The sequence below is a fragment of the Vidua macroura genome, chromosome Z, assembly GCF_024509145.1.
Source record: "Vidua macroura isolate BioBank_ID:100142 chromosome Z, ASM2450914v1, whole genome shotgun sequence".
In the NCBI taxonomy this organism is placed as follows: domain Eukaryota; kingdom Metazoa; phylum Chordata; class Aves; order Passeriformes; family Viduidae; genus Vidua; species Vidua macroura.
In genome coordinates this window covers 12,138,268-12,155,672 of record NC_071611.1, presented here as the reverse complement: position 1 = coordinate 12,155,672, position 17,405 = coordinate 12,138,268, and the positions used below count along the sequence as shown (strand labels likewise).

Sequence of the window (17,405 nt, the reverse complement as noted above, 5' to 3'; positions counted from 1 at the left end):
TTTTGTCCTGGAGAGAGAATACCTGCAAACAGCACGTAAGGATTTGCTTTCTGAGGTGCCCGAGGGCGCTGCCAGTGGCTGAGACACCCTTCTCCGTGGGGGCCGGAAGCATTCGGTGTGCCCGGGCGTGTGCCAAACTACAGCTGCCCTCCTGATCTCGCTGCTGCTGGAGCGGCCTGGGGGCTCCGGACGGGTCGGGCGCTGGGGTGGGGACCTCATTTTGGTAGAGCAGGATGCCAGCAGCGGGTGGGCGGAGGGCAGCAGCCGCCAGTCTCTCTGCTGCCCTGGCCCCCGCTCACCCTGCCCGAGGCGCGGGAGGAGGGAGGGCGCGGCAGCGGGCGCGCACACAATGGCCGTGCCGGGAGCCGCCCGCAGTGCCGGGAGCCGCCCGCAGAGCCGCGCTGGGCGGGTCCCGCCGCCGCGGGCTCGCCGTGCCGAGCCGTGCCGAGTCGAGCGGGGCAGGGTGGGCGCACCTGGCCGAAGCGACCGGAGGCGGCGGCTGGGCAGGGGCGGGAGGCCGCGGCGAGGGGCGGAGGGCGGCGCGGCGGGCGGGCCGCTCCTCATTGGCCGCGCGGCCGCACCGCGAGTGCCCGAGCGCCGGCCGGGAGCGGCCGCGGCGCCGTCGCCGCTTCCCAGGGCGCGGAGCGGCGGGAGGGCGAGCGGGTAAGCGGGTTGCGCCGCGGAGGGGAGAACCGGCGCCGTTAGCCGTGGTCCGGCGGCGCGGAGGGGATCCCTCGCCTCGCTCGGGGTCAGGTTGCGAAGGTGTCCGGGGCGGGGGGGGGGGAATCCTGCCGCAGGCCTGGCGGCACGTCCCGGTTGACAGGGCAACGGAGCCACTGAGGAATGCGGCGGGCCGGCGGCTGGGCTCCGATGGCCAGGCTCCGGTGGCCGCCGGGGAAGCTGGGCGGCTGCGGCTGCCGGGGAAGGGGCGGGGACGCGGGGCGCCGCTTTCTTCTCCCTGCGCTCGGGCAGGGACACGGGAGGCGCTCTTCGGCCCGCGGGTGCCGCTTCCCTGGCGGGTGAGGAGGACGGGGAGCGCCCCCGGCGCCGGGAGGGACCGCGGGCAGGGGCGTTCACCTCCGCGCTCCTCCGCAGGGCGCGCAGCCGAGCGCGGGGCGGCTCCGGGGCGCTGGTGATGAGGGCGCCGAGCAGGGGCTGAAGCCGGTGGCGGGCGGCGACCATGACGGTGTTCCGGCAGGAGAACCTGGAGGAGCACTACGAGACGGGCGAGGACCTTGGCAGGTGGGTGCGGGCGGATGGAGCCGTGGCCTCTGAACGCGCCGGAGCAAGGGGCAAGGGCAGGCTTATACCCGCGTTGCCTTTCCACCATGTGTGAGGTGCCCGAAGAGAGAAAAGGGAGTTGGATTTGAAGTTACCGCGTCTTTGCCTTTTTAACACGGGTCTGATGAGATTTTTGGACAGGGATAGTTCCTGAGTGGTACCTGCTCGGCTCGACGCCCTCCCGGGTGCCGTGCGGCTCGTAGGGGCGAACCTGCTGTCGGCGGCGCAGCTGTGGCTGTGCGAGGCTCGCTGCTGTTCGCCGGGCGGGGAACTGGGAACGGGCTGGGCTTGAAGGAGGGAAGTTTGCATTGTTCATAGGGTGAAGGACTACGTTTGTATTGCGTGTTGGATTTTTCTTTGAGAACGTTGTTAAAGAAGTGAGAGAACCTCTGTATTCCATCTATATCTGTGATGGAAGATGACTGGGCATCGCTGCTGGAGCTGGAAGGCAGAGTAAGGGATGTGAGCAGAGCGCTGCAGATGCAGAGCTGCCTACTTGAACCTTGATTCTTGAATGCTGTGTAGTCGTGAGCTTCTCCAAGCTCACGATATTAGTCATGCCCTGTTTTTTTCAGTGCTTTCCATGTTTTAAGACAGTTAAAACACTGAATTGTGTTACATGAGAGTCCTTTTCATGTTCTTTCCCCCTTCTTTAAGGAGGAATCCAATGGCATTCTAGCAAACCAGTATGGCAGAATCCTTCTCTAGTGCTCATCCTGGTGATTTCAAAGCATAGGATCGGTGTTCAGTTAGCATAGGGCATTCAGTATATGCCCCCATATCTGCCTCTGTGTACCTTTCCAGTGAAGGGTCCAGTCGTGATTTCTTAAAAATAAATAAAAATAAGAATAAACTAAAACAAAACCCCAAACAACAACAAAAAAACCAACCAAACAAACAAAAAAAACCCAAAACGCCACCCAAACAACAACTAACCAACCAAGAAGCCCCCATATTATAAGAAAGTTAGTTGCACTGTATTTCTAGTAAACTTCATCCCATTTATATACAAATTTGTTTATGTGACTTTGACAATAAATATGTACTTTTATTTCCACATAGTGTTCTGGGTTGACATTTTCATACATCTAGAGTAACATTCTAGGACTGTGTTAGACTGTGAAGTAATATTAACTTGCTGGATAACTTTATAGGAAGACATATTATAATGCTGAAGCATAAGTTTGGATTTTGTGGTCTAAACAATTATTTTGGCCCCTAAAATTGCTCTTATTTGATCTCCAGTTTTTTTGACAAGGATACACAGTGTTCAAAAATTCAGGTTTAGGTTTCTGGGCTCTTAAAAATAAAACCATTGTTGCGCTTACAGATACTGATAAATTATTGACTTCATGGAACACAATAAAGACACACATATATTGTGGGTCTTCAGGGAGAAGACAGTGTCAATATTCAAATTTAGAAGGTGTTAAGGTTTATGTAATTTCTCCTGTATTTTTTTAAAGAGGAAGTATCAGTGCAGTGTTTGTTCCCTAATACATATTTATGAAATAGAACAATTGCCCTTAGGCCAAGTACGTAAGAAGTGTTTAAATACATGCATACATACATTTCAAATAAATGTTCTTTGGGAGTCACAAGTCACAAGCTCCAGAACACAGCAGTGGAGAACTGGCATTTCATTTTTACAGTACGGGAAGTGCAAGCACTGAAAACAATAGGTAGTAAAACAACCAAAAAAAAACCAGAACAAATGGAGGGTTTCAAACTGGCAGAGTGTCAGGTAATGGCATTCAGTTTAAAAATGGTATATTCATTTTGATCATTTACCAACAGGATATTATGACACTGGGGGTTTTATCCATCCTAATGCTATGGAAGCTTGGCATGCATTCTAAACCTATGATATTTTATGAATTTTAAAGAATGTTAAAACCTGCTCTAGTTTTCACTTGAAAAAGAGTAAAGAAATCTAAGGACCTCTTCAATTTTATCTACATATGTGAGAAAATACCGGTGGATGGTAAAACATTGTGAAATGTATGGCAAGGTTTTCCTTTAAAAATGGAATATTGTTATTGAAAAGGGCCAAAGCTTTCACTTCAGTATCATTTTAAGAAACCAGGATTATTCCAGTGTGAAATGTTGTCATAAAACCATGAGAGTAAACAAACCTCAGGATAATTGTTGTATGGTTTATTTCAGTATTAAAACAGTGGTGTTTTTAACTTCTTTTTGAACTTAAATTTCTAGGGTTGCACAAAATACTTTTTTGCAAATCTGTCACTTTCCATTTCTCATTTATCCCTTAGCAGGTTTCTGACTGTTAGGTTTGCATATAAATGTAGTTAACCTGAGGCTCAAAACTGAAAAAACAGTGAATATCAAAAACATCTTTGACTTCAAAATTTTTTATATTCATTTGGGAACCCAAATTGTGGGTTAATACTTCAACTAAGCAGTGATGAAAGGTTCCATTTTGCAAAATCAACTGGTTTTCCCCCTTCTCTTGGAAGAATGCTTTTATTTCATTTTACTTAGCTGCAGGCATGAAGCAAAGAAGGTGAATAAATTAACAGGTGAGTTTTTATTGACGGGCTTGTGTTTCAGTGAAAAGATCCCTAAGTTCCTAGGCCAACCTGCCTTTTGAGAGAGCTCAGTGAATTTTAATTTTAATAATCTACACTGTTTTCCCTTGTAAATAATTTAAGTCTTGGTTACATTATAATACTTCTGGCAGTAACTAGAATAAAAAATCATTTAAATAGGAAAGGTGTGTTGAAGAAAGCAAATGGGCTGTGTGAATTAAATTTTTGATAGAAAATAATAAAGGAGGTTAAAGTATTGCTTAGCATAAAACCTAGCATTGTTGGAAATAAGAAGGGATGATGGTGCGCTTGGGCTAAACTAATTGTGTTCTCTAGTTTTCTGGTATTTTACCATGCTTTTTCAGAAAAAACAATAAACAATCATAGTCCTGTTACCAAAAAGTCTGAGTTTTCTTCTAGTCTTTAGTTTGTTTTCACTTATGCCTGGGGAGAATAATAAAAAATAAATTTGCAATTGTGAATATTGGTAGAATCAACCTTATTTATTTTTCTTGCCCATACGTGATTTCTCCTGACAAGTTCATGGCTGTTAAGGTTGGTTTATCTTAAACTTTTGTACCAATGCAGTCTTGGGAGACTTATGAATCTAATGCTGCCTTTGGAGCATATGAGAAGATTGCTCTTGATTAATGTATGGTGTGTTGCATACACTTTTTTTTTGTCTTCCATCTTTCTTATAAATATGAAATTACACGTGTTACCTGTTCACATGCAGGCTACCTACAGGTGTGTTAAGTAATCATCTAACCATCTAACCTAATGAAGTTTTAAGAGATGGTAAACATTATCTTGGAAGAGCAACAAAATTTACTAAAAACAATTTTGTCATTTTAATTCTGCCTGCAGTTGCAGGTGGTGTGACTGTGCATTTTAAATATGCTGCTGCAGTGCTTTTACTTCAGTCTTCCCAAAAGTCAGGAATTCCAGTTCAGCAGTATTAAAATTTAACCTCACTATGGTGAGCACGTAAGTAAAGACCTTCAAAGTACACTGGAGCTTTCAAGATATGTTTTTTTACCTCCCATGATTGATCTTTCTTGGGAATTCATACAGTATTGTGAGAAATGTGGTGTTGTTTAAATAATTTTAGGAAGAGCTATCCAAAGCTGTGTTATAAATACATACTGTGTCTGTGTGAGTTCCTGATTATATAGACAGCTCCTTCTTCCTTCACTCCCAACACCCACATTTGGTATTTTTGGTTGTTTTATTTTCCTTCAAGCTTTCATGTGCTTTCTAAAAGAGATGCAGAGTTTAAGGTGAAGTTTTGGAATTGAAGAATGGTATTTGCATTGCACTATGGTTCGCAATTTTTAGATTCTTGTTGATTCAGAAAGTAGGAAGAGGTATCTTAACAGTTTTAAATGTCAGGCTTGTTTGGACCTGTTGGGCTCACTAGGGAAACACTTGTAACTTGTCAAAGGAAAGCTACACTGAATCTTGCCAGTTTTGGAGATTGCTCTTACACTGCTTGGTAGCTCACTAGGCAGAGATGCTAAGAGTAGAAAGTAGCAACCTAACTCTGCTACCTAATGTACCTAGTGGCTTTATCAGTCGTGAGAGAAAAATGCCTGGGATAACATGCTGAAGATGTTGATAAGAGAGAACAGAAAGCTGTGCAAATATGTATTTACATTTTGTTAGATGTTCCTCTACCTTTCAGAGCTGAGTGAAAAAGGATTATTTTTTTATTTTTCCCTGGAAAACTATTTCCATTGTAAACACGGAGTATGTAGGCTGAATGTACAAATATATATATATATATATATATATAGGCATGAATGTATGTGGTTTTGATTATTCAGATACTGCGTTTTGTTTGCAGTGCTTTTTACAACTGCAGAGGCTGCCTGTCATCTATCCAAACACTGTAACTACACTGCACTTCTGTATTGGGAGGAAAGTAAAAGCACTGAAAAAAAAACCCATACAAACAAACCTGAATGGCAACCAGATTTTGACCTTCATGGCCCTTTCCAGGCTTGACAATATAAGTTAATCTTGCTAACTAGCCTATGTATTAAAATTGTGTCAGTACTGTCAGGCTCTGTTGTGAGATTTATAGGATGTGAAACACATTGTGAATATCACAAAGATGATAGTTCCTTTCAAAACTGTCACGTTTAAAACCCATGACAGCCATCTTTTAAAAGCTTATCGTGTAACATTTTTTCCTATGTATCAGAAAGTCATATGGGGGAGGGGAAGGAGAAATGTGAAAGATGGTTTTGTAAGGCTAAAACTGTTGCATGTGAACTACAAAATTTTTAACTGTGGTACACTGAAATTTCCAGTTTCTGTTTCCTTGTGTTTTCTTGCTATAAGAAAGTAACATTGCTCCATTGTAAGGCATGTGTTAACCTTCCTTCTCCTGCAGCAGTAAAATGGTTAAACTGAAGAAGCAGAAGGTGCAGACCTCTGCGGTCCCATTTCCTGTGTGTTTCTTACAGGCGTAGTGATAAATACTGCAAGTGTGTAATTCACTGGTTTTGTAACTACTTTATTCGCATTTTAGTACTACACGATAATTAATTAAATTGAGTGGACTATATGAGTTTTTCAGGGAAAAGGACCTTAGAAGGAACTCAAAATGTTGATGACAAAGTCCCTGTTTGACCAGGAAACTTGGTTGTTTGGTGTCTTTGTGTGCTCTTTTGTTTTTGTTTGAAGAATTGAATGTTGTGTAATTTAAATTACATCAAATAACACTTTTTGTGTTGTTTGTGAGCCATGTACATGTTTTATCAGTCTTATCAACCCTTGGAGGAGAAGTTGGTTGTTCCATGCATTTCTGTAAGTCCTGGCTTTAATGGTTGCATGGATACTGAAAAGGAAGGTTTCTTAACTGGAAAGCATGGTTGCAAAAATTATGCATCTCAAGTCACTTTGCCTCCCAGACATGCCTAAAAATGCTTCCTTTTCACAAATGCACAATTACCTGCAAGCTGCTGATTGTGCAGGCTGCAAGAGCTGTCACCATACAATGCCACTGGTGACAATTCCTGCTGTATAAAATGTGCTGAGAGGTTTGCTTCATGAAAAGCACAAGAAGTGCTGATGCTTTTTTGGGTATAACTTGGTCCTGCTTACTTTATTTCTTTCTCTGTGGAAGAATAATGTCTGCTTTGTATGTCCTTTAAAATACAGTGTAATAAAAGCTAGAGCTTGCTGATTATTCTGTGCTTTCAGTTTAAATGCACAAATCTTTGTAAATCTAAACTCATCAGGAAGAAGATAAAAATGCTTGTCTGATTTTTCTTCTAGCCAGGCTCAGTGAGGCATGACTAGTACCAGAGCAGGCATATTAGGGGTGTGCTGAAACTTCAATCTGTCCTTCTAGTTTCCAGATTAGTCCTTCTGTGTTCGTGGGGATTTATAGGTGTTTTTCTCCCTATTTTCTCTCTTCACAGATGTTGAGTATGTCATTTTCTCTGCTGGAATTATGTGTACTGAACAGAAGTTGCCTCCTTTAGCCTAGAAAGGGGAGGCTGACGCCACTGTTTCATGAGAGCTTTGTTCAAAGCTGAGGCTACAGTGTTGGTGGTTGAAAGGATCAGTATCTCTTTCCTCTGCTGTGTTTCTCTGTAGGTTGTTTTGGTTCAGGTTTTTTTTTGTTTTGTTTTTTTGGTTTTTTTTTTATTTTTTTTTTTTTATTTTTTTTTTTTTTTATTTGTAGTGCTGCTGTCAAAGGGAAAAAATACCCTACCTTATTTCTAATTTATGGCAGGTGAACACTCTCAGATCAGCTGAAAGCACTGTGAAATCTCAGCCTGCATGGAGTTGTGATTACCTCAATAAATCTACTTTGAGTTAAATATACAGGAGGGACAGAGGTAAAGAGTCGCTTTACTACAAAGACAGAAGAGCATAAACTGACAACAAGGAAGTATAAGCTGGAAATTAGGAGAACTATGGGAGGTGGAATAGTAATTGAAGTAATCTTCACAAAGTCTTGTTGCAGTTAGTCAGAAGTACTCAAAGCTGTACCAGTTTTTGGAGGAAATTGTATGTTTTTGTGAGACCCTGGCTTAATATCCAGTTGTCTTTCTGTTTTTAACTGGCTTGGTTAGAAAACCTGTGCAAATTGTTGATACAATTTTATATTCTGAAGAAATGATGCCAGTTAAAGCACTGGCTCAGCAGCTTGTTTCCTGGATGGTAGTGACTTTGCAGGAGCTCGGTCTCAAATAAAACTGTTTCTCAAACTGTGTTTTGTCCCCCTTGCACGAAGATAGGTGACACAAAGGAGGATTGTCCACTAAACCTGAACAGCATTCATTGACTTTCCATGCAGTTTAATAGGTCATACTTAACTATGATGAGTTTGTGGCCGAGATGGGTGAAGCTGAGAAAAGCGTAGACGAAGCCTAAAGATCTTCAAGCCTTTACTATTTTGTTGCTTGTTTAACTTACGTAGTGAATTTTGGCATAATGTGAAATTTTGCAGAACTGGATACAAAGGCCTGTGCCAAGAAGTCTAATAGAGGTGATGTTGCTAAACTCTGAGATCTTGTCTATGAGGCAATACAGCATGAGTGGAGCCTGCACATTTTGGTCAATTGTTGGGTGACATTTCTGTTGGTTTTGGTACAGTTATGGTACAGACTAATGACAGAGATGAATTGTAGGGGCAGGAATCTCTCCATATCCTTGCAATCCTTGGTATGTCCTCCTTCACATGTTACTTGCAGGTCTTGTCCCTCCATTTCAAAGAGATTACTGCTGTACTCTTCTAAAGTGTATAAGAGATGCTAAGCTAAGGTGGTGAAGCTGTGAAGCTTCTTGAGAAAGAAGATTTAAAACTTCAGTACATTTAGCCTTGTACCACTATGCTTGGAGTGGTATGATATTATTAATATGCTGGAAAAATTAAAATGGTTGGTGAAACAAACTTTAGAAACTATATTTACATTTGCAATTTTCACAGATGGTTCTGCAGGCTGGAGTTGAAAGGCTTCCTGCCTTAAGGAAAATTACCTTATGGGACCTGTTGAAATGAGACCAGTATGAACAGGGAATCTAAATTGTATTAAGATTGAGCTTGTAAAATTAAAAGAAAGAATTGCATGATTCTGTTCTGGAAAAGGAGAAGGCTAATAAGGCTACAGTCATTGTTGATGTTTTGGATCAGTTTAAACATTGTCTTTCAAAGTTTCCAGGCATATTGTAGTCCTTGAGGATGTTGTCCTGTTGTATTAAAAGTGTGGTGTTATTGGCACATTGAGGTTTTGTGGGTTTTTTTGGTTGTGGCACACGTTGATGTTGGAGGGAATATGTTATAACAGGTACTTTTCACCCAGTCCCAGACTAACTCACATGGTTTACAGCAGTGCTGTAAGACACTACAGTGAGTAATACACACAGTGGCCTGCAGCCTTATTCTCTTGGTTTGAGAAGTTTAATTTCCTTCCCCTTATTCCTTCCTGTTTGTGCAAGCTGATGTGCCAAACGATTTCTGCTTCCAGAGGCAGTGGTGCTGAGGAGGAAGCGTTTCTGTGTGGTTGTCCAGACCACACGGGTGCCTTGACCACCAGCAGCAGGGACCCTGGTGTGCCACTCTACTAGAGTGGTGTGCCACTCTTCTAGAGCAAGTCTCCCCCAGTGCTATCTGTTGCAGGTGCAAATCTCTGTTTGTTATGAAGCTCAGATGGTCTTGCATGTATTTAACAGAAAGTAAAATTCATTACTGGGTGTTCATGAACTTATGGGGATCTGTATGCTTTATCCAAAGATGGAGACTTCATAATGTAAATTATAACTTTTTACATACTGATTGAAATTACAGTTTGAGATTTTTTTTTTCTGAATTATGCAGAGGAGTGAGGTTTTGGAAAGGATAAAAATTACCTGGGGCAATAGCATTTGTCTGTGCACTTCTTGCTTAAACAGGAGGCTTAGAGCCTGTAACTGAACCAATGTACTGGAAATATTTTATTTCCACTATGTCTTTATTTGTGAGCTATTAATGTATGCTTCTAAGTTTTCATGAGTTACTTGGAGTTCTGCTTTCTGCCTGGTATGTAAATTGGCATCTGGACTCGTGTACATTTCCTCAGTTTTCTCTCAAGTGTCAGTGGTTGTTCTAGCTTTCAGATACTGGCTAGGTGTGCCTGTAGAAGTATGCACTTAGAGTACCTGCTTTCATGCCATGGGAACTGATAGCAGAGGGACATTTTCCCCAGATCACAGTCTGTTGGACTAGTGCTCTAAAGTTAACACTTAAGGGACAGAGAAAGTCTGTTCAGGTTCTGGAAACTGGTGACTTTTAACTGTCTTGTGCTTACAGAGAAGTGGTGTGGAGACTCTCATCTCTCCTTTCTGTTGCTAAAGTTTTTAGAGAAGAGAACTTCACTGCTGATATGGTATTTTGTAATTATGTATTTCTAAAGGAAACTAAGAAAGCCAATGCATAAATCTTCAAATCATGTGTATCCTTTGTGGTGTCTGTTATTTGGCACTGTGCTTACTTTGCCTAGCCATGTAGGTATACCTGAGTGCAGCTAAATTCTGTGCTAAGTGATAATGTTTTATTCTGACATAGTTTACAATTAAGTTATTCTGCTACGTTAAATCATTGTGGCAGGTTTAGTGGGTGACAAGGTGTGGAGTTTTTCCCCCTTGTGCTAGTTTTGCTCAGCCTGATTTTTGGTAGCAGAGGGGCCACAGAGGTGGCTTCTGTGAGAAGCTGCTAGAAGTTTCCCACCACATCCAGCAGAGCCAATCCCTGATGGCTCTGAAGATGGACATGCTGCTGGCCAAAACTGGGCCAATAAGAGATGGTGGTAATGCCTCTGTGATGACATATTTAAGAACAAAATCAAACCAAAGTGGGGCACAGGTTTGGTTTTTTTTTTTTTTCTCTAGCCAGAGGAGGAGGTGAGAACATGTGAGGGAAACAACATGGAGACACCAAGGTCAGTGGAGAAGGAGGGGCAGGAGGTGCTCCAGGCACTGGAGCTGAGATTCCTCTGCAGGCCATGGTGAGATCTTGGTGAAGCAGCTGTGCCCCTGCAGCCCGTGGGGATCCACGGGAGATGCAAAGATCCACCCACAGCCCGTGGGGATCCACGGGAGATGCAAAGATCCACCCACAGCCCGTGGGGATCCAGGGGAGATGCAGAGATCCACCCACAGCCCGTGGGGATCCAGGGGAGATGCAGAGATCCACCCACAGCCCGTGGGGATCCAGGGGAGATGCAGAGATCCACCCACAGCCCGTGGGGATCCAGGGGGGATGCAGAGATCCACCCACAGCCCGTGGGGATCCAGGGGGGATGCAGAGATCCACCCACAGCCCGTGGGGATTCAGGGGGGATGCAGAGATCCACCCACAGCCTGTGGGGGAGGTGCCCAGGCCAGAGCAGGTGGATGCCTGGAGGAGGCTGTGATCCAGTGGGAGACCTGGTGGGGAGAGAGAGCCCTGCTTCCAGGCTGGAGCAGCCTGTCCTTGGAGGACTGCACCCTGTGGAAAGAGAGGCCCACGTCACAGCAGTTTTGGGAGGACTGTGTGCCCATGGGAGGGACTAACGTTGCTGCAGTACTGGGAGGACTGCTGCTCATGAGAGTGGACCCACACTGGAGTAGTTTATGGAGGACTGTCTCCCGTGGGAGGAAGCCCATGGACTCACAGGAGACTTCTCTCCCAGGGCAATGGAAGAAAACCTTGGGTGATGAATTGACCAAAGCCCCCACGCCCTGTCTCTCTGAGCTGTTGATGGGAAGGAGGGAGGGGTTGGGGGAAGAAAAAGTGTTTTAAGTACCTATTTTCCTTCTCATTATCCTCCTCTGATTTTGTTAGTAATAAATTCACTTTGTACCTCTGAGTTTAGCCTGTTTTTCCCTTGGAGAGTTTTCTCATGGTTCTTATGTTAACTCACAAACCCTTTGTTAATTTTTTTCTCTCCTCTGCCCAGCTGTAGCAGGGGAGGGTGAGCAAGTGACTTTTGTGGGTAGCTGGTGTTTGGCCAGTGTCAAACCATGACACCCCTTTGTCCACAGGGGAAAAGAATACTAGTGTGGGTCTTACTTGGGTCCTACAACTTTGAGGCCAAGAATTCAACAATGAATAACTCTACCAGCAAGGCTGGGGGTTTATTATTGTATAAGGAAAAAATGAAGTCTTGAATGGTAACAAATTTTATCTTTCAATACCTCTCTTCTTGCTGACTTGGACTCCTTTGTTGGAGCACTTGGCTTCTGTTGTGGCACACAACAGGAGCCAAGTTGACATCTGCATCACCTTACCTTTAAATAAGGTGGTGCAGATGTAATCCTAGAGATAGATACTTCAGCTTCTCTCCTTCAGCTTTCTCTTTCTTTTAGGGATTTAGTTTTGTTTGCTTTGGGTTGGTGTGTATGTGTTTTTGTTTTGTTGTGTTTTTTATTTCTTGCAAACACAGACTTCAAACATTTTGGTATAGGAGTGTTGACTTTGTTGGTGTATTATCTGTCTGACAATATTTTCTTATCTTCATGAGCAGGGCCATCTGTGTAGAATTGCCATTGATTCCTGGTAAAGGAAAGCACGTCAGGGAATGGCTCAGTTCCTTATGTCTCATCTTTTCTCATGGCTTTTTATTTGAAAGGGCCTTCTGATACTATTTACTTCACATTCTTGCCTGAAAGGAGGATATCTCTTTTCCTGGCTTTGCTGCCAGTACTAACATTAGCTGAAGAACAAACCATTCCAGATTCTATCTTGCAAAGCTGGTCTACTTCTTCTGCCTCTTTTGTTCCTCTAGAAAGAAACCTTTACATTACTGTTCCTCCCAAGGGTGTTTTAGTTCCTGGTCGGTGCTGCTCTGCCTGCCTGCGACCCCACCCGTGGTGGCTAAGCCAGCATAGCTCAAGGGTCAGAGGATGGGATGGTCCCGTTCCTCACCCGCTGAGCAGCGCTCGCCTGTGCTAGCACTGGCACCATCGTGAGCGCAGCCTGGAAGCAGGAGGGGATTACAGATTGAGCTCCCTGAAGTGGGTCAGCATGGGCATGTCAGACAAGGATCAGTGCCAGCCACCAGCACAGCACAGGAATGCAGGGCCCGTGGGATGGGGGAAGCCTCTGTTTGTGACAGGTACTGGCTCAGCCTACTAAACCACGCTGAAAAGCCTGCACCCAGTGTGCTGAGCATCAGTGCTGTGCCGGTCTGGCCAGCTAGGACCGCATGGAACAGCCGCTCTGAACTGGGAAGCAAAACCTGACTGTGATTAACCCTGGACAATGAGACTGGTGACAGCACAGTCTGAGTATGTTTTCCTGTGGCAGCAGCCATAGGGTAGCCAGACAAGCCCCCCTTTGCACAGGGGTCAGAGAGGATAACTTGGAATTTTTTTTTTGTTTCATTTTGGTTTTTTTGGGGGGGGGGTTTTGTGGGTTTTTTTTTGTTTGTTTTTGTTTTGTTTTGTTTTGTTTTTTAATTTGTTTTTTGTTTTATGTTCTAAATTCTGAAGTGCCCAAGCTTGTCTACAAACGTGAATAGCTGTGAATCTGTGAATAAAAGCTGAAGATCTGGGGAAGCAGACAATTACTTGGTTTTAAATAGTGGCTCATAAAACCATAATGTATATGGAAGTTACTAAGGCATTTTGCATAAGAGCATTGTGTTTGTGACACAAACTGATTTGTTTGTAATGCCATGTCATCTTAAAATGCTGCCTTTAAGTCACAGAAAAGCAGTATTTTTATCACTGGCTTATGTGATGTGTTTATAGCTTTGTGAGCTTCTTACATATTTAGCTAATATCAAGTTAATAACCGGAGGAGAAAATCTAGAATTTTTCCACACAAAAAAAGTACTCTGACATCTTCTGTGGAACATAAGGAGGTTATTTCTCCTTATGCTCTAACACTAAAATGTTAGTAATACACCTGTGTATTTTAGTGATTCTTCATACCTGGTAGAAGTAGAAAGTAACCAAACTTTAAATCCTTTCTACACTCTCAATTTGTATAATTTCTAGAGAAAGCTGAGTCATAATCTTCTTGGGGCTTTGCAGTCCATCCTCACTCCTGCTCTTAGTGATTAGATTTCATCATTTTTCTAGCAAGTGTTTGAATGATCCATACTCTGTGACTGTATTAAGTGATTTTTTTCAAGTATACTTAAAGTATACAGTAAGAAGATATACTCTCTTACTTATACTTACAGGATAAGTAAGAAAAAAACCATTTTCTTACATTAACATTGTTTAATGTATTTAACAGGTGCAGCTGTGCTGTAAAGGTGGTGAATTTCTCTGTTTTTATTTGTGGCCATTCAACATAGATACCTTCCAGAGTCAAAATCTCCATAGGAATGCTGCTTATAGGCACAGTGTTATTGTTCATTAAGATGATAGGTCATACGCTACTAAATAGGGAATTTCTGAAAAGGTGAAAGGAAGAAAGGCTGTTCATTGTGACAAAAGAGTGGATCACACAAGTGAGGTCTGGTGTGAATTATCATTATATGAGGTCTAGATAAGAATTATCACTAGACTTTTCTTCCCCAAGCTGAAGGACAAACACCAATTCAGGCATGCTTCAGAACCCATTGCTGAAGAGAGAAGCATGTAACTCAAAACACTAGTTATGAAATACCAGCAAGAACAGTCTTTAGCATCACCAAAATCAAATGTTTGTTCTGCTCATATGTTTTAATATGCACACCAGTCTCCTGGTGAGCATATTAAGAGATATTGCATATTTAAGATTTTCTGAGCTAGTGATAACTGAGCTTTTATGATGAGTTTCGAGTCAGACTTATGTCACATGTGTCTTTAAACATTTACCTAGATTAACTCTACAATTTAATTATTTTTTTTTTTGGCATTATGTTGTTATTACTTCAACTGCTAACAAGTGTGAGTACTCCACTTTTCATAGTATAAGATGATTTCTGAAAAGGCTTTAGCAGATGTACATGTATTCAGACCAAAAGGGCTTCTACAAGCTCCAGCCCAGGCATGATTAATAGGAAATGGCTGATATACAGCTGCCTTGGAAATTTTACAGCCATACACATTCTTCCAGCTTATACACTAAATACCTCTACATTTTGACATAGACTTCATATTGGTATTTTAAACTCCTTTGCCTATGAGTAGACTTTGGTCAAAAGTATTTTCTGTAGTACTATCTAGCTCTTCACATTCTGTAGTTTGATAATTACTTATTTTGTTAAGGCATTTGAGGCATAGGAACATCTCACATTTTCACTTTTGTGTTATTTTAACCATCCCCAAGTTTCACCCAGAATCATACATGTGTTTAGACTGAGTTTGTTCTCATACTGATTGTGTTCATTTTACATTTGTCATGTCACTACATTCAGTGAATTATTATTGTTCCTACTGTAACTGCAAAGGAGCAGCTCCAAAATCCTCTAGAATGCATGTATCAAAGGTTAGTGACTCAGAAGTGTCACTTGAGAGAGAACCACAGAATACCAAGATTCACTCAATCTACCATGACATTTCTTTTTGTGAAAGTGGGAGAGACAATGCAGCTGTGAAAGTGTGGTGTAGCCCTGCTTTTGTCTGCATATGAGAAAGCTAAGAGCTCTTGAGCTTTGCACTATAGCTTAGTCTCATATTAAAAAGAAAAATTAAAAAAAAAACTGAGCATACCACAGAGAAGAATGTATAAACTAACTCTCAGCTTCTCTGTCTCTCTGTGTAATGCCTCTGCATTTATGTCACATTGAACTATATTAGATGAAACTTTAAAGTGAAATATAATCCTATGGTAAAATGAATTCTCAGGAAGGAACCAGGAAAAAAATGTTTTTCTCCTGAGCAGTGAAAGGTTTTACTGCATCTGAAGTGTGGAAGTTACAGCCTTTAGATATTATGCTTTTGATTACAAAGGAATAGCCAACAGCTGCTTTGCTTTCATTTTGTTTTGGTTTTTTTTAACCCTCCTTTCCCTCGATAATGTAATTGCTGTTCCTACCAGGCAGTAACTGGATTGGACAGCATAAAAATAGTGTCTGACCATTACTGAGTCTTTTGTATGAAGTTTCAGCAATGTTGATAACTTGCATTTCTTGTCTTGTCTACTGGCACAGTGACAAGTATGCATGTTTGGTGTTACCCAGACTGTACAAGTGAGTGCTGGATAGACAGTATGAAACTGGAGACAGAGGTGGATTGTTTATATGCATACAGGAAGGAGAGAAGGTTTTGTCTCTGCCTGTCTAGTGTTTGCCTCTCGCCCATCTATTCAACATGTTATTTGTTCAAAGTGCTAGAAAAAGCAGGAAAGAGAATTTAATCTTTGATGACTTCCAGAAGAATAATTCTGTCAATTTCTTGCAGCCATGTGTAAAGCTGTTAGTGTGTCTCTGTTTTGTATCTGCAGTAATCCATGGGTTTCCAGGAGAACAGAATCATCAAGCCTTCAGTAATGCCTCCAGCTTTTTCAGTATGCCTTTTCTTCTGAACATCTGCTGCCAACATAGACCCAGAGCACTTTACTCATTCAAATTTGCATTCCAAAACCCAAATGTGAATATAAGAAAAAGAATCTGACATCAGAATTCCTGCTTATGCAAAAGATTCTGGTTTTTTTTTTTCCTAAGAATTGCAGAAGTCTGTAAAAGCATGTAATATCTCTTTGTTCTGGTTAAAAGTAACAAAAATCTACTTACTTGCCTGACAACTAAGCCACATCAATCCATTGACAAAAGCATAATTTAGAATGAACAAGACAGTACTGGTGAGCACATTGATGTGAAGCACTTTTTCTATTTGTACACAGATGCCAGTTTTTCAGTGCCAAGAATGTTCCTTTCATACACTACAAAGTTCTAGCAACTGTGCAACTCCTCTTTCTGGCAAGGGCTTTGTATGTGCTTGAGAGTTAAATCCTTCTACTTCTTTTCTGCTTCATCTCCCCCGTGTGCTTTCATTCCTTGACCTTCAGTTGCACTAAACTAATTTTCAAGAGCACCGTTTGACCTAATTGCTTAGCAGAGTATGATCACAGAGAAACCCATATATTGTCTGATAACCCTGTGGTCATAACTTCTTTAAAGTCATGTGCTCCTTTGAAAGAAGAAGACCACATTGATTGCAGGGAGGGCTGTGTGCTGGTGCTGTCTGTGGAGGATTTAGTAGCTGCAAGATCTTTCCTTTCTCTTTCTTTCATAGTCTGAAATACTATTGCCATGCCACCTTTTCTTCTGCAAAAACCCAATCCTTCATGCTGCACAGCACTTCAGGAAGACAAACTATTGAATCTGTGTCTGTGTTTCTGCACATTGTTTTTTATAAGGCTTATGTGCAGGCATAATGTTAATTTGAAATGCTCTCATGATTTGGAAGCAGGTAACTAATAAGAGGTCATAAGTCAAAGTAGAACAAGAGATGGGATGACAGCTATGTCGTGTTCTGAAAAGGCTCAAAGCACCGCAGCAATCAAATGCTGGAGGAAAAGAGGGAGTGTGATTGCCTCATATCAGCAGTGCCTTCCGTAGCTGCACCTTGCTGCAAACCTTCTGATGCCTTTTCAATACTGGTGGTACTTTCTGTCTGGCTCATCAGGGCCATCTCTAAAAAAACTTGGAGGTGTATTCT

General features: G+C 42.4%; 1 protein-coding gene across 3 annotated transcripts in view; it reads left to right on the top strand.

Annotated features, from left to right (window-relative positions):
* Nucleotides 1-1,180: 1,180 nt before the first annotated feature.
* The window catches only part of DAPK1 (death associated protein kinase 1), an 89,592-nt gene continuing 73,367 nt past the window's right edge, over nt 1,181-17,405 (top strand). For all 3 annotated transcript variants that reach the window (XM_054003303.1, XM_054003304.1, XM_054003302.1), the window contains exon 1: nt 1,181-1,242. In XM_054003303.1, the coding sequence (XP_053859278.1) occupies nt 1,181-1,242 (62 nt within the window). The remainder of the gene's footprint in view (nt 1,243-17,405) is intronic.